General features: G+C 39.7%; 2 protein-coding genes across 2 annotated transcripts; one reads left to right on the top strand and one right to left on the bottom strand.

The window, feature by feature from the left end:
• PJVK (pejvakin) lies at positions 1-14,768 on the top strand. Its single transcript, XM_058189550.1, has 6 exons — positions 1-220; positions 2,704-2,899; positions 3,069-3,210; positions 10,647-10,764; positions 13,244-13,339; positions 14,088-14,768. Exons 1-6 carry the CDS (start codon positions 1-3, stop codon positions 14,387-14,389), a joined length of 1,074 nt encoding a protein of 357 aa, XP_058045533.1. The 3' UTR covers positions 14,390-14,768.
• Positions 14,769-14,920: 152 nt separating this feature from the next.
• FKBP7 (FKBP prolyl isomerase 7) lies at positions 14,921-21,234 on the bottom strand. The gene is made up of 4 exons (XM_058189585.1): positions 20,951-21,234; positions 19,649-19,800; positions 17,473-17,606; positions 14,921-15,855 (listed from the first exon to the last, which is right to left on the bottom strand). The coding sequence occupies exons 1-4, from the start codon at positions 21,166-21,168 to the stop codon at positions 15,694-15,696; spliced, it is 666 nt and encodes a 221-aa protein (XP_058045568.1). The 5' UTR covers positions 21,169-21,234; the 3' UTR covers positions 14,921-15,693.
• Positions 21,235-23,023: the final 1,789 nt, after the last annotated feature.

Here is a 23,023-nt window from a genome sequence, read left to right as displayed (position 1 = left end):
ATGTATAATATGTTTGCTGCTGCTACTAAAAGTTTTGTGAAGCAGGTTGGTGACGGAGGTCGATTAGTTCCTGTCCGCAGTCTCAGTGAAGCTGATAAATATCAACCTCTTGGTCTTGTTATCAAAAAGAAAAACTGCTTTCTTTCTAAAAGGTCGAAATTTACCTCAACACCATTCAGCCTAAAAGACATTCTTCAAGGAGAGAAAGAAATTTCTGCAGGTAAGTCCTGTAAAATCCTTCAAAGCTTATAAAACTATACATAATTGCTCAACAGCATAATAACAAAATAGAAAGCAAAACAGTTTTGGGTGGTGGTGGTAAGGAAAAAGAATTCAAATAGCTTGATATTAAGAATTTATTTAAAAAGGGGTTTTTGCTAGTTTATTCATTACAGGATTGGAAAACTGAGGAATACATTTTAAGAATTTGCTTCTTGTTATTAAAACATTTATTCATTTTTTGTGACCTGTTCTCTGTAATAGGATAAATATATAATACCCGATTGCAATGTGAACTCTAGTATGTTTGTTTAGACATAAGCCTAGCTGAATTCGATAGGATTTACTTTGTAACAGATATCCTTAATACTGCAGCATTAATATTTAATTATACAAGTTCATACATTTTATTATAACTCCAATGAAATGTGACATTTCTTTTCTTACATACCTTAATTCGGCCGTATTATATAGTGCTATTTCCCTGTAACACTATTGCTTCCTTTTATATTAGTTGCCTAGCTTTTCAAAATTTAATTTGGTGTTAAAGTAAACGATAGGGAAATGCTTTTAGTTTGCCAGAAATGCATTTTTCATATCATCTTAAAGAAGGCAACTACTAGAAGAGAGCACACTTCATAGTCTCCTACAGCGACATCCTGCTGATAATATTTATTATAGAAGCGGAAGGTATTCAGAGCACAGCTATATGAAGCAAGCACAGAGTCCTAGTGTAAAAGGGTCACATCTTCTCAAAGGCTCAGCTATGTTGGAAGAAATTTCCTGTGTTCATTTCCCAGCTGGGAAGCAGTCACTGATGCTGAGAAGAAATAGACATGGAAGCCAGCTGCCAGAAAAGGGGTCCTTTAATTCAGGAAGGCAAGAAAAGGGCCATGAAAATATTTGCAGATCCCTCGCATCCTGGACATAAACTGTTTCAACTCCTACCCTCAAAACGACGCTATAGAGCACTGCACACCAGAACAACTAGACACAAGAACAGTTTTTTCCCGAAGGCCATCACTCTGCTAAACAAATAATTCCCTCAACACTGTCAGACTATTTACTGAATCTGCACTACTATTAATCGTTTCATAGTTCCCATCACCAATCTCTTTCCACTTATGACTGTATGACTATAACTTGTTGCTGGCAATCCTTATGATTTACATTGATATATTGATCATCAATTGTGTTGTAAATGTTGTACCTTGATGAACGTATCTTTTCTTTTATGTACACTGAGAGCATATGCACCAAGACAAATTCCTTGTGTGTCCAATCACACTTGGCCAATAAAAATTCTATTCTATTCTATTCTATTCTAAAAGTAGTGACACAGCTGGAGCTTCCTGGCTTGTAAGCAGGTTGGAGCTGTGACTCTGAGCCTTTTATGCTTAATTCCCCTTTGAAGCTCCTGCTTGATGGGTGTATTTGTGTGCCTCTAGTTAAAGTGATTGCCCTGGATCCTGTCTTCCTGCCTTAATGGGTTAATCCTGTCCCAGAACCTTTGTCTTTCCTGTCCTGGGGGTTAATCTTGTCAGGGGGCAGGAAAAAAGGAATTTTGGTTTACCTTGGAGAGTTTATTTTTAGCCTGATTCCCCTTATCTTAATGGCTCTACTTAAGTGTTTCTTTTGTAACAGCTGTTCTGAGTTCTTTCTTTCAGCTGGTGCTTCTTGGTTTTTTTAAAGGGGGAAGAGCTGGTTTGAGTCGCTTGGCACTGTTTTCTGAGGTTTCTGGTGCTGTGAGATTTCTGGCACTGTCCTTTTGAGGTGTACTTCCCACAGCTACTTCAAGGCCTACCTGTAACTGTCCTATCAGAAGTGTTAGCAGAGCATGTATTCGCATGATCAGACATCAGATCTGTGGCTTTTCAGGCAATGGATTTAGAAGGGGATTCTCAAAGTTTCTTTCAAGGTAGTTTAGCCCAAACCTAAAATACAGACAAAACCTAAGGTTAACCTCAGATCACACATACTCACAATCTTGTAGAGAGTGTTTAGTAATCCATAGGGCCCACCTGAAATTAGTTATGACTTGATGCCACTGCAATTAAAGCAAAAAGGAAGTATATCTTGGCTGAGTCTGGATGGAATCCAAAATCTTTTGTCTCTCTACCCATTCTGTGATTTATGTACAAACAGTTTAACTTGTCACATCATGAAATCGTATATTGATTCTATAGAGAAGGAATGTTGTTGCTTGCAGTTTGGGCTGAGAACTGTGAAAAACTTTTTGTTTCATAAGAAATTACATAATATTTTGCACCATTGCAAATTATATGCTCTGAAAAGGAATGAGATAAATATATTGGAACCTTCATTGTGTGTGTGTGTGTGTGATCTCTGTTTTGTAGGATAATATAATCTGGAGTTCATCTGAAGATTCCAAGATTGGTTTTATATGTTCACTAAGTCTGTTGTCTCTTATTATAGATGAATATGATGTTTTTAAAGACACCAATAAACCATCTTTCCCCTTAGGTATTTCATCATATCAATTACTAAATTATGAAGACAAATCTGATGTAGCCCTTAATGGCAAGCAAGGAAATCACATCATGAACTCTTCTGGGGTCAGTACTGCTGGGTCAGATTCCCTTGCAGTGAAGGCTTCTTTCGGTATTGTAACTAAGCATGAGGTTGAGGTACCGACATTGCTCAGAGAATTAACTAGTAGGTTGGTATGATAATTTTTTTGTATTACCTTGCTGGTTTTGCTTACTTTATGCCTACACTCTTTGTATGAGTTTTGAGAACTATGAATATTACTGAAATCCAATAAGTGAGACTTGAGCCATTATAAAAGGAATAATGCAGGACTGATAATTATTTCTTCGTTATTTTAGAAAAGTGGATTTCGAACACTGCCTTGTTCGTCAGTCACGAGAGAGTAGTAGAACGGTTCTCTGTGTGGTGATGGAGAGTATTCGAACAACTCGACAGTGTTCTCTCTCTGTTCATGCTGGTATGAGAGGTGACACAATGAGAGTAAGTGAACACGCATATCAAAATCGCTTGCTTATATTGAATACTTTGTCTCTGGTTTTAAATAGGCGTCCATGAGGAGAATCAAATAATCAAGATGATGATCCCAATCATGTGATTTAAGTCCCACCCCTTTTTTACATGTGTGACGCATGTTGCAGGCAGGTGAAAATGGTCAGAGCTTTGATCACATGGTTGGGCCTAGCGTCTTCACTTTTTTTGACATCCTCCCAAAGGCACCCCTGCTTTAAGTGTGCATCTCATTCCGTATTGATTTATTACAAAGTCATCTACAGATTTTAATAATCATTTAAATAAGATTTGCAGAAAAAAACTCCAGTCAAATTAACTCTTAATTTAATTGCTCTTATAGTAGAAATAAGGAATGCTGAAACGTTGCTGTTTACCCAAAAGTGTATTATAGTTGATCTAGTCAATCTATATTAGGGGTAGTGTCAGCCTCCGCTCTAATCTTCGTATACTTTTGAATAGTTTATAGCAGTAGATAGAATGTGAAATGTTTATGCTGTATTATCTAACAATTATAGGAATCAGATGCATCATATCACTGTACAGGGTAGGGGAAGGGAGCCTATTATGAGTGTCGGCTGACATAACCTTGTGGGGGGGGATTAACGGCTGAGGATGAATAACGCGGGTTTTTCCCAACTGAAACTGCATTCCTCGAATGACTGACAACTAGAGACCTGTGGAAGAAGATTACCACGAGGGGCCGAGAAGGAGTTGGCATTGGACCAGACCAGCCTGACCTCCTGAAGGAGGAGGGACAATTGGGGGGGATATGATGTGTTAGCCTTATTCTGTCTCAGATCCAACTTTATACGCTGCCATCATGACTGTAGCTAGTAAAAGTACTTGTCTTTAATTCAAATGAAGTCAAGGTGTTTTCTTTCTTAGCTATAATCAGAGGTAGTCTGACATTAAGTTGGATCTCACAGCATGTCTTCTAACCAGGATTGCAACCGCAATACCGAGGGAGGAGAGTTTAAAAATGTGAGGGAGAGCCAGTCGCTGGCTGAATCGGGGGAGGCGTCCGGAGGAATTCCTGAGGCCACTTTTAACCCTGAGCTGGAAGATTGCAGAGATCGGTGGATGGAACAATTACAGCTGGAAGATAAAAGTTGGAAACCAGACACAGAAGAGCTTCCCTCTGGAGTGACAAAAAGGAAGAAAAAAGAGAAGTTTAGGCTTTCGGATTGGCAGGGAGAGCAAGAGATAAAGGACAAGCTCCAGTTAGAGGAAGCCTTGCGTCTTTTCCGTGAAGTGAAAGTAAGGCAAGCAGCCCGTCAAAGGTATGGAACCCCGACCCGGGCCTCCTGGGGGGAGGGAGAAGAGGAGGAAGATGACACAAGGGGCCCAGCTGGAGGAGATTCCCTGGGCAGAGAGATTTCCGAAGAGCCAGAGCCACGAACCCTTTCCCCAGAGGAAGCTGAATTGGATGTGGGTCGCGCGCCACCTGCTGACCAAGCAAGGCTGCGCAGGGGAAGGAAAAAGCCAAAAATTCCCCCCATATTAGAAAAATTTGATGGAGATGCGAAGGAGCTGGAATTGTTCCTGGCGATAGTGAATGACCACATGTTAGACTGGGGGGGAGATTATTGGTCACAGGCAGCACAAGTTAGAGCTGTGACCCACAATTTGACCGGAAGAGCAGCTGCATGGTTTGTGTCGCTGTATAAAAACCACTCCCCCCTACTGCAAAATTACGAGCATTTTATTACGGCACTAAGGAGGAGGTTTGAGGACCCCCTGGCGGAGCAGAAGGCCAAAGGTCGAATGAAAACCATCAGGCAAGGGAGGAGACCGGTGGCTGATTATACCCAGGAATTCAGTGATCTAGTCCCCTTGATGAGAGGGTGGTCGGAGGTGATCCTGGTCGACTTTTACAAAGAGGGCCTGAATGGAGATCTCTATGAACTGTGCCGGGCACGAGCGTCTCCAACCACATTGTATGGCTGGTATACCCTGGCAGCAGAGATGGAAATTGAACTAGCGAAGGACCGTAGCAGAAGGCAGCGCACTGGAAGACCGTACCCGGCCCATTCTCCTGGGTGGCCCTCAAGGGACACGCCTAGACCAGAGGGAGGGAGACAACGATCGACTGCGTGCTACAGATGTGGAAAAGAGGGCCATCGGGCAGCCGACTGTCGAGTGAAGTTGGTTCCAAGCACGACCCCTGGTGGCGGGAAGGAAGCAGTGAAACCAACTGCTAAGGCGCGAAAACCGGCAAAAGTGGAGGACGGCATTGCCAAGAAGGGCACGCCCATCAGGAGGACATGAGCGTCGACCGACACAGATGACAGCAAAACCACATCGGAGTCCGACGAAGACTTTCTGGTGAGTTGGGCACGGGGCCCCTTGGACATTCCAGTCAACCTGCATGTTCCCTCCTCGGGCAACAAGGGGGAAATGTTAGCATTATTAGATTCGGGATGTACTAGGTGCATGATCAGTCCCGAACTAGTAGAAAAAATGGAACTAAGGTTGAGAACCCTAAGCAGGCCCATAGCATTTGCCCAGTTGGATGGCAGTGTGGCAGGGGGAGGACCCGCCCATTTCGTAACAGAACCCATAGAAATGGAAATTGGAGACCATCGCGAGATTTTAAACTTCATAGTAGCCCCTGGAATGGACCAACCTTTGGTACTAGGACTGTCATGGTTGCGGAAATGGAACCCCCATATTAACTGGAGAACAGGAGTCTTACGGTTCCGCTCAAGAGCGTTAAAAGGGGGATCCAAGAAGAGTCAGACTATGGCCATGCTCCAAGATAAGTGGGGGGCAATGGTTGAACGGATAGATGGGGAGGAAAGGATACCTAAGGAGTACTGGGACCTGCGGGAAGTCTTTAGTGAGAAAGCATCTGACGTTCTACCTCCCCATAGGCCTATTGATTGTGCCATCGACATCCTACCGGGGGTAAAACTTCCAAAACCAAAAGCTTACCCCATGACCCAAAAGGAATTGGGAGAGCTGCGAAAGTTCATAGATAAAAACCTAGAGCGGGGCTTTATCCAACCAGCTAGGCCTCGCGTGGCCGCACCTGTGATGTTCCGGGAAAAGAAAGACGGCTCATTTCGTCTGATAGTTGACTATAGAAATTTAAACGCAGTGTGCACCGAAAACATATACCCCATGCCGCGCAGGTAAGATATGTTAGCACACTTAGCGAAGGAAGTTCTTCACCAAATTGGACCTGCGAGAAGCTTACTACAGAGTCCGTATAAAGGAGGGGGATGAATGGAAAACCGCTTTCAACTGTCCACTAGGGTGTTTCCAGTTTCGAGTACTGCCTTTTGGTCTACAGGGGGCGCCTGCAGTTTTTATGCAACTGATAAATGAAATACTCCATCAGCATTTGTTCAAAGGGGTTCTTGTCTACCTTGACGACATACTCATCTATACAGAAACTATGGAAGAACATATTAAACTAGTAAGAGCAGTTCTCAAAAAGTTAGTATCTGCTGAACTGTATTGCAAGCTATCCAAATGTGATTTCCATCAAACTAAAATAGACTACTTAGGGTATCGCATTTCAGCGGATGGATTGGAAATGGATCCAGAAAAGGTGAAAGCTGTTTTGGAATGGGGCCCCCCACGCACCCGCAAACAGCTACAAAGTTTTTTAGGATTCGCAAATTTCTACCGTCAATTCATCCCCTCCTTTGCTCAAATTGCCTGGAAAGCCTCCTGGACTACTACAAACGGTAGCCAGGCCAGGAACCCCATGGAAAGAAATATCCATGGATTTCATAGTGGAACTACCTGAAAGCGCAGGCAATACAGTTATATGGGTTGTAACTGACCTTTTCTCCAAACAAGTCCATTTTATTCCATGTTCAAAAATACCCTCCTCAAAGACCCTAGCAAAATTGTTTGTACAACACATTTATAGACTCCACGGAGTTCCTGACCGCATTATTTCAGATCGAGGAGTTCAATTCACTTCTCACTTTTGGAAAGAATTTTTACGACTTATTGGCTCCGCCCAGGGATTAAGCTCCGCCCATCATCCCCAGACCAATGGAAGTTGTGAACGTTCGAACTCTGTACTAGAACAATATTTACGTTGTTATATTAATTACCAGCAGGACAATTGGGCAGACCTCTTACCTTTCGCTGAGGTTGCCTATAACAACTCAGTTCATAGTAGCACCGGATTTACTCCTTTTAAAATAGCTTCAGGTCAAGATTTTGTACCTATCTCTGAACTTCCAAAAGAAGAAACCACAGTTTCCTCTTTGTCAGAATGGATAGATCAAATACAAAGCACCTGGAAAATGACTCGCAAGGCAATTGACGATGCTCACCGTGCACATAAACAACAAGCAGATAAGAAAAGATCCCCTGAGAACAAATACAAAGTGGGTGATAAAGTTTACCTTTCCACAAAATATCTTCAAACCACCCAAAAATCTAAAAAACTTGGACCCAAATATGTGGGACCTTTCTCCATAGTGAAAATCATCAACCCCGTGACTGTACAACTGGACTTGCCAAAAACACTTAGACGAATTCACCCCGTTTTCCATGTGAGCTTGTTAAAACCAGAGCATACTTCCACTCTCCGTGCGACCCATACACCCCCTCCTATACCTATTCTCATAGAGGGAGAACAGCATTTTGAAATTAAAGAAATATTAGATTCACGGAAACATAGAAATAGAATTCAATATCTCGTGGCTTGGAAACACTTCCCCTTGTCCCAAGCTGAATGGGTAAACAAAGAAGATGTTCGGGCTTCCGAAAAGATAGCACAATTCTATAAAAAATATCCTGACAAACCCTAACTTCTCTTTTTTCCTTTCTAGGACTGACGTCCTTGTTGCAGGAGGGCCGAATGTCAGCCTCCGCTCTAATCTTCGTATACTTTTGAATAGTTTATAGCAGTAGATAGAATGTGAAATGTTTATGCTGTATTATCTAACAATTATAGGAATCAGATGCATCATATCACTGTACAGGGTAGGGGAAGGGAGCCTATTATGAGTGTCGGCTGACATAACCTTGTGGGGGGGGGATTAACGGCTGAGGATGAATAACGCGGGTTTTTCCCAACTGAAACTGCATTCCTCGAATGACTGACAACTAGAGACCTGTGGAAGAAGATTACCACGAGGGGCCGAGAAGGAGTTGGCATTGGACCAGACCAGCCTGACCTCCTGAAGGAGGAGGGACAATTGGGGGGGATATGATGTGTTAGCCTTATTCTGTCTCAGATCCAACTTTATACGCTGCCATCATGACTGTAGCTAGTAAAAGTACTTGTCTTTAATTCAAATGAAGTCAAGGTGTTTTCTTTCTTAGCTATAATCAGAGGTAGTCTGACAGATCGAGGAGTTTCAGATCGAGGAGTTCAATTCACTTCTCACTTTTGGAAAGAATTTTTACGACTTATTGGCTCCGCCCAGGGATTAAGCTCCGCCCATCATCCCCAGACCAATGGAAGTTGTGAACGTTCGAACTCTGTACTAGAACAATATTTACGTTGTTATATTAATTACCAGCAGGACAATTGGGCAGACCTCTTACCTTTCGCTGAGGTTGCCTATAACAACTCAGTCCATAGTAGCACCGGATTTACTCCTTTTAAAATAGCTTCAGGTCAAGATTTTGTACCTATCTCTGAACTTCCAAAAGAAGAAACCACAGTTTCCTCTTTGTCAGAATGGATAGATCAAATACAAAGACAAGAACCCCTTTGAACAAATGCTGATGGAGTATTTCATTTATCAGTTGCATAAAAACTGCAGGCGCCCCCTGTAGACCAAAAGGCAGTACTCGAAACTGGAAACACCCTAGCGGACAGTTGAAAGCGGTTTTCCATTCATCCCCCTCCTTTATACGGACTCTGTAGTAAGCTTCTCGCAGGTCCAATTTGGTGAAGAACTTCCCCTTCGCTAAGTGTGCTAACATATCTTTCATGAGCGGCATGGGGTATATGTTTTCGGCGCATTATTGCAGGGAATTATGGCTTACCACCTTTAAAGCGCTCCATGGCTTAGGACCTGGGTACTTACGAGACCGCCTGCTGTTACCTTTTGCCTCCTACCGACCCGTACGCTCTCACAGAGAGGGCCTTCTCAGGGTGCCGTCCGCCAAACAATGTCGGCTGGCGGCCCCCAGGGGCAGGGCCTTCTCTGTTGGAGCTCCTACGCTCTGGAACGAGCTTCCCCCTGGTTTACGTCAAGTGCCTGATCTTCGGACTTTTCGCCGTGAGCTGAAAACGCACCTATTTATTCAAGCGGGACTGGCCTAAAATTTTAAAATTTTATTGGGGTTATCTATTTTTAATGTTTTAAACGGTTTTAACGGCCATTTATAATATGTTTGTTTTAATTTCTTTTAATGTTTATACTGTGATTTTTACTTGGCTGTACACCGCCCTGAGTCCTTCGGGAGAAGGGTGGTATAAAAATTGAATAAAATAAATAAATAAATAAATAAATTTTGTGAACTTCGCAGAATTTCTGAGTCAGCCATGATGGCCCAGGAATTCCAGGAGTTGAAGTCTACAAGTCATAAAGGGGCCATAGTTCCCCACCTCTGATCTATATACACAAAAAATGTCTTGCTTGCCTATTAATCCACTTAGGTCAAAGAACTGCAGACTCTGAAATCAATGCAAATTTATCCCGTTAAATGAATCATTGAAATTCATTTATATGCTTTGAAGAAGGAGATTTTGATGCAGGCATGGGATTCCCTTGCCTTTAAGGACAGTCTTTTGTCACTTCTCTTTCTGACCTATTCCTTAAGCAAGTGCTTCTTTGAGTTGTGCCCATGAATGTGCCATAAATTTGCAATTGAAATTGAGCCCAGGGATTACTAACGAGGGTTCAATCTGAGTATAAACAGTTGATCAGATTTACCTGATTTGTGCTTCAGACATTTTAATCATGTTATATTCATTGGATGATTTGTCATTTGTCCTTGGTTCTTTAGAATTTTAGGCGATGGTATTAATATGAATGGTGTAGAACGATAGAATTAATGATGTTACCAGATAAAATATTCACCAGCGGATAGCATATGGAATGAGAAAAATAAAGGTTATAGCCATTGGTTAATTTAAAGTTCTGGATACAAGAGGGTGACGATATAAATTTAGATAAATTAAGGATATTTGTAAATTGTGAAGGCACGAAAGATTTGTAACCACCCCGCCGATACACAATATTGGGATTGAAAATGTTTTCATGTTTATGTGTCTTGTTTTAAAAGAAAATAATAAAAAAAATTTGTATATAAAAAAAGAATTTTAGGTGATGGTGACAAGGATGATTTTATTTCCCTTGAAAAAGAGGTTTATTGGAAAATATACTTTGCTTTCTAGAGCTTATATTGCAGTAGATTATTCAGAGGCTGTCATTTTGAGAGAAACATTAATGCAGTATGTATGTTTCTTTTCCCATTAGTTTCATATTATCGATGAACATAATTACAAAGGATGTGACAAAGCAATTGTCTTTCCTGCACATACAACAATTGCATTTAGCATATTTGAGCTTTATATTCGCCTGGATGGTAATTTTGGTAAGTAATATTTGGCCTATATTTATATTTGTATAAATATATTACCAAAATATATTTATATTTTGGTAAGTAATATTTGGCCTATATTTATATTCGCCTGGATGGTAATTTTGGTAAGTAATATTTGGCCTGATGGATGCTGTGGCTCAGGGGCTAGGATGTTGAGCTTGTCAATTGAAAGGTCAGCAGCTCAGCGGTTCAAATCCCTAGTGCTGCCGTGTAATGGGGTGAGCTCCCATTACTTGTCCCAGCTTCTGCCAACCTAGCAGTTTTGAAAGCATGTAAAAATGCAAGTAGAAAAAATAGGGACCACCTTTGGTGGGAAGGTAACAGCGTTCCGTGCGCCTTTGGCGTTGAGTCATGCTGGCCACATGACCACGGAGACGTCTTCGGACAGCGCTGGCTCTTCGGCTTTGAAACGGAGATGAGCACTGCCCCCTAGAGTCGGCAATGACTAGCACGTATGTGCGAGAGGAACCTTTACCTTTACCTTAATATTTGGCCTGCACTCTTGATTGCTAGTATGATCCAAGTTATTCTTTTTCATAGACTAAAATTCTTCATCCATTCTTCATCTGACAATGTAAATGTAAGATACAGCCTGATAATCTTATTTGGCATGGTTCCATAGCTGCAATATGACATGCAGAAGCATTTATCAATAATTTCAATTTAGTTGGAAGCAACTAAGTTTCTTGTTTTTATTAAATAAGGAATTGACTTTTATATAAAAAAAGGGTGAGGGAAAGTAAACTTTTCTATTCCTTCTGTTCATCTTATCATAGCTTGTTCCTCCTCCTCTGTATTTTTTTCCCCAGCTGAACCGGAGTTTGGCATAATGGCAAGAAAGCTGTTTGGGAAACAGCAGTAGAGAATCAATTGCAAAACAGAGGAGAGCTAATAAGTGTTTCATTCTAAAAAAAATGCCAGTTTTATTTTATTAGAAGCATGATAGAGACTGTAATACTGTCTAGTAGTAAGACAATATTCTTAGCAATAGTAGTGGTAGTGGTAGTGGTAGTAGTAGTATAATAATCTCTGGGTTAGACAGCTTACAGCTAGTTAAACTGATAAAAATAAAACATATTAAATTAAGGTAATTAACCTAAAAGAAGTGCTACTGTCCTGAACAGTTTGAGTTCAGGTTGAGCAACACATTCATGTAATATTCATATGAAAACTCCATGTTTGCTACTTATCTGTTGCAGCCCAGTTTAATAGTTATCTAATGGTTACTTAACTAATGGGGTATTAAGTAGTGCTCTGATATAATATATCAGACTGATGGTTGCACTTCTAACTGAATCTGTAGTCTGGCTGAAAAACATCACATGTCTCCAGTTACTACCATCTATCAGCAATGAGGGATTGGATTTGTTGTTCCTTCTGCATATTCTGCTCCCTTCCCAGGCCACACCAAAAAGCAAAAAAGTGCAGTGTGAGTGGAATGAACAAGGGACATTATGTTGTAGCCGCTACTTAGTTATTGTTGGCAGGTAGCAATAGAAAATCATGTTATCAAGCAGGAATGTTCAAATTGAGATACCTGTAAAATCTGATGTTTAAGAGATTTTTGTATAATTTTCTTTTGTGGCTGGACACATTCAATTCTCTACGGTTTTTTTAATTATTATTATTATTCTTGTGCCTGGTTTCCTCTGGGATTCTTTATTGTTTTTAGCATAGTATTAGAGGCTAAAAAAATACATTTTTATTTTCCGTGTATGCAATTTAGACAAATTCAAGTACAGAGCAGTCTAAAAGGAAAAAAAACACATGGTGTCACACACAGCAAAACTGTACATCCTGTACATTGGGGAGGGGAGAATTCTGCACGCTGGAGTCAATTGTACTGTCCCCTTTCTCTCTTTTGTTTTAAAGCAACCTAAAATAATAATTTGAAAAATGATTGCCATTATTTTATCTTCAGTACATGTTTTTCATTCCAGCAGCTTTGTCTGGAATCTAGGGAGAGAATTGTTGGATTGCTTAAAACATTATTTGTCTACAGTGGTAGTTTGAACATGTCTGGACTTCACCTCATAGGATTTCTCAGCCAGTATGATGGTTGAGGAATTCTGGGAATTGAAGTCCATGCATCTTCAAGCTGCCAAAGCTGAGAAATACTGGTTTAAAATGAAAAGATCAAAAGGGGTGAAAAGAAAGGTTGGGACACAATATCTGCACTGTATTCGAAAGAATGTAGATTTTTATTCATTATCATGTAAGTTTATCATACTTCACTTATGTATATTATTAGAAAACCCCTTGTGGTATCTAGTCTAGCAAAGAAACCTGCTTCCAAGTCCAAATGTCCATTGCTGAATCACTCTTCCTATAGATATTGTATCATTTCCTAATAATTCAATAATTTTACCTTATCTGCAATACTTCGGTTATAAAACAAATGAAATGTCTTTATTCTTATTAATTTTTTGCTGCATTTGAATAACACTATTTCAAATACCTTTTCTCTCAGAACTTTGTGTTGCTCCAGAATCAAAAGGAGGATTTGAAAAAGAACCATCAAGATCATTTTCACTAACTAAATTAAGGAAAAATCTATTTCATCGAAGTATGATGTTTACTATTTATTACATTTTTTTGATTAATTTAAAGATGTTACCAGCCTTAAATAGCAGTGAGAACGAAATGTTATAGCTATATTTTGGTATTTAAAGTCTAACGTACTGTAATCTAGCTATTCCCAAATTCCTGCAATCAGTTCCCTGATCTAGATTCAAAGGATATAATCACTGAAGAAATGTTACTTATATTTGATCCCTGACCTGAGGAAGATAAAATGTATAAAATCCCCAGTTAAAATATTGGTCAGAGTGCAATTAGTTGCTTTGAAGATGTGAAGGTTCAATATGATACAATTCTTATCTTTATATTTCCCATTCTGTAAAGGGTTGGCAAGTTTAATTTGTTAACATATATCTAGAGGAATTGTAGTTTATGTTAAGTATTAATAGAACAGAATGAACCCTCCTTTGCTCTCTCTTGATGCACAAATTCTAAGAATTCTTAGTAACTAAAATGAATGTTTAAGTGACACACACAGACATATTTTTGTTCCCATGTATGTGTTCATATGAAATAGAAACAAAATTACTGATTACATTTGAGTGAGATGTCATAATGGCATCCTATTAAGCAGCTAAAATTATTCTATTAATAGTGAGCGTGACAGATTACATAATGATTAATGCAGTTTCTAAATTGAAGTGTGTTTTGCAGCTATTTTACCGTGTAACCCATATAATGTGCCAATTGAATTTCGTAATCTTTCTTCTTTGTGTATGTCTGCTTTCTTACAGATAAAAGGGTGATGGATATCATTGTCCACTCAGATAATTATTTAGATGACCTTTTTGCGGATTATTATGAAAAAACAGCAAGCATGACTGACATTTCAACAAACTATTTCCGAGAAGGAGCCCATGTACGAGTGAATTTGCTTAATAACCACATTCCTAAAGGTCGTTGTTCTTTATGCGGTATGGGGAGTTCCAGAAGGGAAACAGTTTATGGTTGCCTTGAATGTTCTTTTAATGGACAAAAGTTTGTGCGACTTCATGCCGTGCCTTGTTTTGATCTCTGGCACAAAAGAATGAAGTAGATTTCTGATAAATGTTTACGGGCTGGCTCCAAAGTTAATTATACTTCATTCCCTATAAAACCAATGGAATTAGCTAAGTCACAGCTATCTTTTCATCTTGATTTCAATGGAATTTAAATGCAACTAACTAATTCTGGATACAATTCTGTATCTGAACTAGGTTTGATTGTGCCATCAGGGTCTGTGAATTTTGACTGCAAACATGTAAAAGACAGAACCACAAAGTCTCCTATTTGCATCTATATTTTTAAAAGTAAGTTTTCTAGTTATAAAAATAAATATCAGTTAGAATAATTTAATAAAACTGCTTTCCAAAATTTGTTTTCTTGGATTTCCTTTGATCTACATAATGAAGATATGTACACTTTTGACTTAAACTCTTAGATTTTTTTTAAATCTAAAAATCTCACAGCAAGTGCTTAGATTTGGAAATATTTGCCATTGAGGAGTTATTTCCAAAGATTTACATCCTAGAAATTCTTGCATACTTTACAAGTCTTCTCTTTAGTTCAGGAAGCATACCAATTGTACCCCATTTTCAGATTTTATTTTTGCTGCAGTTTATAGGATCATAATTGAAACCAATTTTAATCTCAATATAACATTACCACAGTGAATGTACATAAACTGGTATGTAACACAAAAGACTTTAAAATGCAGCTATATTTTGTTGTGGATAAATCCCAGCGGAACCAATGGAGTTTCTTCATTTGTGCATGATGCAGGGGTGAAATGCTCCTAGTTTGGACCGGATCGCCTGATCTGGTAGCGATGACGGCAGGTAATTCGAAAAACCGGTAGCAAAAATCCCTGCCCATCCACCCCCATGCCCAGCTGAGCCGTGCGATCATCAGAGATTTTTTTTTTTTACTTTTAAAAGCATTTTTCTTCGGCCAAAAAAATGCTTTTAAAAGTAAAAAAAAAAGCCTCTGATGATTGTGCAGCTCAGCTGGGATTGTCAGTCTTTTAAAAGCATTTTTTCTACAACCTCTTCGGCTTTTAAAAGTAAAAAAAAAAAAGGTTGGTCATGCCCACCCAGTCACATTAACCCCCCACCAAGCCACGCCCATAGAACAGGTAGTAAAAAATTTTACATTGCACCACTGGCATGATGTGTATTTGATTCACCAATCCAAGCCACACCCTTAAATTCCTTTGAATACATCTACAAAGACTTGTTTAGGAAGAGGAGTGAGTACAGTCAAGTCATCCAGTTGTGATGGCTGCGGAACTCCATGCTCCATGAAAACTGCAAGATCACCAAAGTCCATAAAGCAACAAGTAGACATTTGAATAATACATTTTTATAGTTCATCGTGCTGGTAGACATTGTATTCTTTAGCAGATATGAAGCCATCACCATCATGGTCATTCTTTTTAAATATATCTACCAAAACATCATTTTGAACAGAAGAATCTCGTTTTTTGCCATCTCTTTCAAATTCTTTCTTCAAATAATGATTTATCTAAAGGAATTAAAAACAACAATAATTTCAACTTGCTCTTATGTTTATGATTGCTTTTATATTTCTAGTTTTATTCTATTGTAAGCCACCGAGTTACTTTAAATAGAAAGATGGGCGGCATAAATAAGTCTCTGGCATATGAACCCCAATACGCTGACAATCAACTACTGAATATCAAAATACTACATACTGTAAAAAGAAGACAAGCATTATAATATTCTAAAATACATGAAGTTTCCCTCTTTGGCCATAAAACAGACTCTTAACTCACAAAACAAAATTTTTACTTGCTGACTTCACACTTGCACCTTTAATCCTCTGGAAAATATTTTTAGGAAACGTAGCTGGGCTAGAGCAAGGGGTTGATTCTGGTAGAATCTGTTCTTCCCGAGGGATTCATTTTGCTGGCAGCTATCATTAGTACAAACCACCAGCAATTTACAATCAAGGAGTTTTCCAAACTGCTTGTTTTTCATGAGGGATAAATCCAAGAAATGTCACTGTTAAAGAGGCAAAACAATCTTCTACTAGGAAAGCAGAGAGTCTCAGATAAACTAACTCATCTAAGAGAGGGATTCAATGGTCTGATTGTATTTTCTGGCAAAGCTGGACAAAACAGAGATACAAATAGAATTGCTTGTGTTCTACCATAAATGCAACAATATAGGTAGTCCTTGACTTATTACTGCAAATGGGATTGGATACGGGGTTATGGTCATTAAGTTGAGACATTCACGTAACCGGATCTGATTTTATAAGAGTTTGCAGAGGTCATTAAGTGAATCCATGCTCATTAAGAAAATGCCGCAGTTGTAAGTGCGAACCCATTCTTTTTATTTGGTGTATCTGACTGAAATCGGCAAAAATTGTGGCAAATTTCAGTCAGGAGATTGTGGGACTATGTAACCAGTTGTAAAAGTTAGCTGATATTCAGGAGTGCTTTATGGATCATAAAGCACCTGTTCTGGCCATTGTAATTTTGGATGGTCATTAAGCGACATAAATCAGCCATAAATCAGAGGTTTACCTGTATATTTATTGTTTCTATGCTCACTATCTTCCCACATTGTCTTTCCTCTCTGGTAGGAGTAGGTTATACATCTCCTCATCAGAAAGGGACACTGTTGGGGAGCACAATTCAAGAAGCAAACAGATTATTTCTCTGTTCCCCAAAGAATGGCTAACGTCAGAGAGTATTGGAGACAAACCTGAGTCCCAGATAGGGGGTTTAAGACAGAGATGGACAATATGTGACCCTTGAAGAATTGTTGAACTCTAATTTGATCAACACTAGTCATCATGACTAATAATGAAGGTTGGGAACTGGTATCCAGAGTAACAACTTGTCCACCCAGCTTTAAAGCAACACTGAATTCAAACAACCTTGGAGGACTGATGAGAATTAGCATTTTCTACTCTATCTATTAGAACAGATATCAAAAGTGAACGAACTAATTGAACTAATGATGATCCAGGCATCCTTTTTTAAGAAAAGAACATTTTTTTAATTAGAAAAAAAGAGTGGTTCATACATTTATTCCACAATACCTCATAAATTGATTCTGTAAAACAAATGAAATGCTTTAGTGAAGTGACTTGGAATATTATTCTTCATACCTCTTCCTTTGAAAGCTTTTTGTCACTATCCAGGTCTATTTGAGAAAATGTTTCAACACTCCGTGGTCCTTTAGTTACTGCATACAGTTCAATTTCGAAGATCAGTGTTGCATTGGGTGGGATCTTTGCTGGTTCTAAGAATGTAACAGGAAAGTTATAGGAAATGCACATACTGATCTCTGATCATTTTAACCACAGACCACCATATGTCCCTCATCAAAGACACAATGTAAATGAACATTGTCCGGTGCACTCTTTATCCTGAAGCCTTTTGCCAATGGAGGACAATAAATGGCAGGATCAGATGCTTGGTGGTTCTCTGGTTGCTTTGACTATGACATGAGGTCTGTTTCTGCACCAAACAGCACTGGCAACTCAGAAACTAACTTCATCCATCTGTTCTTATTAATATGTGGACTTTTAGGGATATGGGAGAGGCTTCAGCAAGAAAACATTAACATTTCAAGAAAGACAAAAGGACCTCAGAAAAGATGGACATCAAAATGGGATATGCAAGATTTAGCAGGTTCTCAGAAATAAAACATTGAACACTGAAGTCAGGTGATATTATTGAAGGAGTGAGTTTCCAGAATTAGTCTGGAAAAGTGATTCACAAGCCATGCACATGCAATTAGTCAGTAGAGGAGGGACCTAGTCCTCCTCTTCTTAGGAAGAACTCATTCAAAGTGACTACATTCAAAATGGCTTGATTCCGTTTTTAGGGCTAGGAAACACTTTTGCCTCAAAGTAGCAGGTGCTGCTTATGTAACTGAGTAAGAGTTGGTTGGGTCACAGGGATTAGATTTGACATTCCTTAATCCGAGAATTTATCCTGGAGCCCCTATATGTATCTCTGAAAACTAAAAATTAAAGTAAGTTCTTCATCACAAACAATTTTGAAGTAAAAAGTCATATGAAGAATTCACTGAATAAACAGGCAGAGACTAACACAATTCCCTATATGTATAAATGTAGATTGGCAAAAATGTCATGTCTATTTAGATATATCCACATCTTGTGACAATCTCACTAAAGACTGAATGCATAGATGCCTAAATTGTGAGTGCCATTTAGGTCTGCCAGAGCTACACTGCTGCCCATTGAGCACTGTACAAATCTGAACCTTACCCACAATACATCAGATTGACCAATTATGAAAAAAGAATATATATACCAATACTTACTAAAGCAACAAGTACTTGAGGTAGTTGAATCAAACCTTTAGAGAGTTATGCATATGTGCCCTGCTAGATACTAGTTGATGATAGGGAGGATAATTTCACAAAACTGGGGGGGAGGGGGGGAGGGAATTTCAAGGATCATTATCGTGTCATTTTTTAAACCACATGCAAGCAGCCACAAAGACTACTTATATTTCCCCTACCTTCCATTTCAAGATTTAGTAGCAAAGCCTAATAAAAGAATTCAGTCACTAGCGAGTCCAAGAGCAATACATACCACAGGAATACCCTGGAAAGAAGCAAAAAGCCACATGCATTCTTGACATTCTTAACTAGGTCATCTTTGCCCAGCATGCAGAAATATGCTCTGATAGAGAACAAGCAGGTTGTAGGATGGGAAAAAATAGTTTCTTCATTTGCTGCCTGCAAAAAAAATCATCATTAGTCTCCAACAGTGCTCATGTGTTCTTATATAATATCTCTTGATGGCTCATAATGAAGTGACATGGCTATAGAAATCAAGTTATTACTGGCTTTAAGAGAGTCTGAATCTCAGGGGCCTCTCCCCTCTCGCGTTTCATTAAATTAGAAGAAAATGTGCCCTAAGGACAATTATCTTCCTTTCTTTCTCCCCTTGTTGTATTTTAGGCTGCCAGGTCCTTTGGCTCATTCTGTGTAAATACATTGTACTCTGGGGCTTGTGCATTTTACATCTTGCAGCCAATAACAATATTACTAAATAATATATGTAACAATGTTAAAATGACAGTACAAAGAACCTGAGAATAAGCAGCAATTCCTCAGTGTCACTATTACTCCATAATTGCTGATGGATAAGTAACATTTACAGAAAAAAACGCTGATTAAAAAAAAAGGAAAAGTTGTGTTATTGATACATAAAAGTGATATGCTCTGGCATCTCAATAATCCTCTTTAGTCTGGATGCCAAATTATGCAATAAAAAGAAAAGATATTCATATTTAGTCATATTTTACCGTAGCCCTGTTCTCCATAGCCAAGTGAAGGCGGAATAATCACTTTTCGTTTCTCTCCAGGACACATATTCATCATTGCAATATCTAAGCCTTTAATGACTTGACCAACACCAAGGACAAACCATTTTGGATGGCCATCATTGTGTGTGCGACTGCAAAGAACAGAAAGAGTATACTTTAAGGAATTAGCTCAACATATTAGCATAACATCAGCACTGATACCTTTTGTATGTGGACCAGTAGTGGGTTTCACTTACCTTCGCTATTAGTTTGGAACTGAGTGTGTGTGTGCTTGCTTCGCTCGTGCGTGGCGCTTCTGTGCATGCACAGAACCTTCTGCACACGCAGAGCGTCCGTGATGATGTCCAGGCAGATGGGCGAAGCCTCCCGCTGCTGCTGCTACCGGTTCGCCAAACCGGGGCGAATTTGTAGAAACCCACCACTGATGTGGAACCAAAGAATGCAAGAGGCTTTCCAATTTCACTTACATACTCATAATTCTGCTAGTACATACACTTAATGTAACCTTGCCTGGCTATGACTACAGATAGAGCCTTAATTGTTAAAAACCAGTTTAAATCTTTATTAGTGGCAGAGAGATACTACTGAGGTCACATGAAGAGTTGTCTAGAAAATAAGATACTTTAGGAAGGGTCCACCAGTAGGTTCAACAGCCTGCTTAAAGTGTATCAAAAGCGCAAGATAGCTGTTAGGGAGCTTTCTAGTATATTTCATGTTCATGTTTTTTGTAATCAAGGGCAAGCATCTGCAGGTGGTGCTAGTTAAAAATCAAACTATTCCTGATCTAAGGATTGAGCAATCTAGCACTGTATCATCACATTAAGTCAAGAGAGTTGGCAGCAGGGCCATTTGTATCTGAATTCAATCTTTTGGCATGTATAGTACACAACTCAATCGAGTTTTTAGTGCTCCCTGGGCTTGTACATTTGTTTACAGATGTTTCTAATAGGTAATGTAATTAATCATGTTTAGGGGAGATTGTTAGGCGATATAAAGGATATGCATACAGAGCAATACAGATTTTTTTATCGAAGTATGCTGAGAACATCTGCTTCTTCCACTGATCAAGAAAGGATCTGTTACCATTTGAGGCTGCAGTACTTGGGGCATAAACCCTTGGAAAGCAGCTTAATTAAATATTACTACAACTGCCTTCGAGTACATCTATACAGCTGAGTAACCAAACTCTGACATTGCCAGGAGATCAGCCAAAGCGGCATTTTATCTAAAGTTAGCTGAGGGAGGCGAAGTTCAAAAGAGAATGCACCGCCACAAACTTACCTGCAATAAAACTTGGTCTTATTACTACCTACGAAACCGTCGTAATGGGCATTGAGTAGATCGCCCTTTTTGCTTTTGGGCTCGCAGACTTCGGGGACGTGCAAGATTTCTATCTGGACATCTTCTGCCGGGGGACCCTCTGCCTTCTGCCCGTAGGACGGTAGAAGGAGGAGAGCAAACGCCTGCAGGAGAAAGCAGAGTCCCGCGCGGAAAGCCATAGTTGCAAAATTCGTCCTCTGGCTGCGTGGCACTACAGAAGCATTGTTCGACGTCACGGGAGCCGGGAGGGGCGTGACCAACAATGCTCCCTCTACGCAAGGCTGCTTAGCTGTTTTGCCCTGTTCCGGCGGATGCGTAAAAGGCGTAGGTGTGCCTTGCGCCTGTTTCTTTGCCCCCACCCCCGTCCCCTCTTGAGAAAGCGCGCGGTCGTTGGACTTTATGGCGTTGACTTTGCATTTCTTGATGCGTTTTTTCCCTCATTTAAAGCGAGGGAGGGCGGTTATTAGACCTGGATAGGATGAGCAGGGTTGTAGTCTCTTGCTGCCTCGTGGGTGTGATTTTCGCGGAGGCGGTGAAAGGTGAAGCACCGATCATACTTTGCGAGTTGCCTCTTAGCCTTCTCTCCCCCCCCCAATATTGAACGGCTTCATTTGTATCATAAGGTCAGCAGGCACGTTTTATTGCCAAATTATGCAATAAAAAAGATGTTCATATGTACTCATTTTACCATAGCACTGTTCTCCATAGGCAAGGGAAGGAGGAATAATCACTTTTCTTTTTTAAAAAAATATTTTTTATTGTAGTTTTTCTTTTCTATAATTCTAATACATAGTCAAACAGACAGTGTCATTTTTATATGTTTTGAATTAACAGTTCAAGTAAAATCTACATTATATACATATATATACATCCTCAACTAAAGTGAATAATCACTTTTCATTTCCCTCCAGGACACATGTCCCAAAGGTGCTTTTTCAAGAGGTAACTGGGCTTCCTGGTTTTTGTTGTGTTGGAAGAAATATCCATCTGGGTTCAGTTCCAAGTGGGGACAAAGACACTGGAAACATGGAGGCTGCTTGGAAAGATGGTTTAATGGTGACCAGGATCACATGGCTTGAGATCCTGAACAGAAAAGGGCTGAGATCCTGTGTGGTTCCTGGTTTTATGCTTTTTCTGAGCTTTGAACTTTCTGGGGCACAGGAAGAGTACCCTGATTGGCTGTCAGACTCCCAGGGGGTGGGAGTCTTAGCTAACATTGTAGGTTGTCCCTCAAGCTTGCCTGAGCCTTGCCATGTGTTCCTGTTCTATTGTGTTGCAAATGATGGTCCATTAACAAAGGTGGGGGGATTGAGTTTCTGTCTCTGATCCATTGACAAAGATGGGGGGTGGCAGGAATTTGCAGGGAGCTGCTTTGTCTTTAAAACATGTTTCTCTATTTCTCATCCAGGGAAATATATTCTGCCTTTTAAATATTTTCTAAAATATTTCATTCTTCTAGGAGGGGTGTGTGTGCTAAATTCCTATAGTTGGAAGGCGTTTCACTTCTCATTTGACTAAGTTTCACTTCTGAAGAAGCTGAAGAAGCTTCTTAGATGGGAAGCGAAACGTCTTCCAAGAAAAACCAGAAAGCCCAGTTGCCTCTTGAAAATGTACCTTTGGGACAATCGTGACCTCGATGACTGAGAATCTCATCTCCATAGACAGTCGAGGATACATTGCAATATTCAAGCCTTTAATGACTCGGCCAACACGAAGGACAAACCATTTCGGAGGACCATCATTTTGTGTGTGTGACTGCAAAGAAAAGAAACAGTATGCCTTTTGAGGAATTAGCTCAACATATTAGCATATAACATCAATGCTCTAAATCGATGCTATCTAGCCGGGCTGGAAGTAGCAAGACTTATATCCCATAGTGATACTGGGCAATGTTCCTCCAGGAAAAGACAAATTAGGTAACAAAAAGAAACAAATGCACTTACAAGAGTCTACACTGGATAGAAGAGAGAAGTGGACAGAAGGTGGACTTGAAACCAGAAACGTTTTTACTAGGGATATTAAACACAGCTTATA

Source organism: Ahaetulla prasina, chromosome 1, assembly GCF_028640845.1.
Source record: "Ahaetulla prasina isolate Xishuangbanna chromosome 1, ASM2864084v1, whole genome shotgun sequence".
In the NCBI taxonomy this organism is placed as follows: domain Eukaryota; kingdom Metazoa; phylum Chordata; class Lepidosauria; order Squamata; family Colubridae; genus Ahaetulla; species Ahaetulla prasina.
This window is presented reverse-complemented; position numbering and strand designations above follow the sequence as displayed.

Bases quoted from the DNA above. Each gene is read 5' to 3' on its own strand.
- PJVK (XM_058189550.1), top strand. From the start codon at position 1: ATGTATAATATGTTTGCTGCTGCTACTAAAAGTTTTGTGAAGCAGGTT. The intron at 2,900-3,068 runs GTTGGTATGATA...TCGTTATTTTAG, and splicing joins CTCAGAGAATTAACTAGTAG to AAAAGTGGATTTCGAACACT. The intron at 3,211-10,646 runs GTAAGTGAACAC...TTTTCCCATTAG, and splicing joins TGAGAGGTGACACAATGAGA to TTTCATATTATCGATGAACA.
- FKBP7 (XM_058189585.1), bottom strand. From the start codon at position 21,168: ATGGCTTTCCGCGCGGGACTCTGCTTTCTCCTGCAGGCGTTTGCTCTC. The intron at 17,607-19,648 runs GTAAAATATGAC...TTACATTCTTAG, and splicing joins CTATGGAGAACAGGGCTACG to AACCAGCAAAGATCCCACCC. The intron at 15,856-17,472 runs GTATGAAGAATA...TAATTCCTTTAG, and splicing joins AAAAGCTTTCAAAGGAAGAG to ATAAATCATTATTTGAAGAA.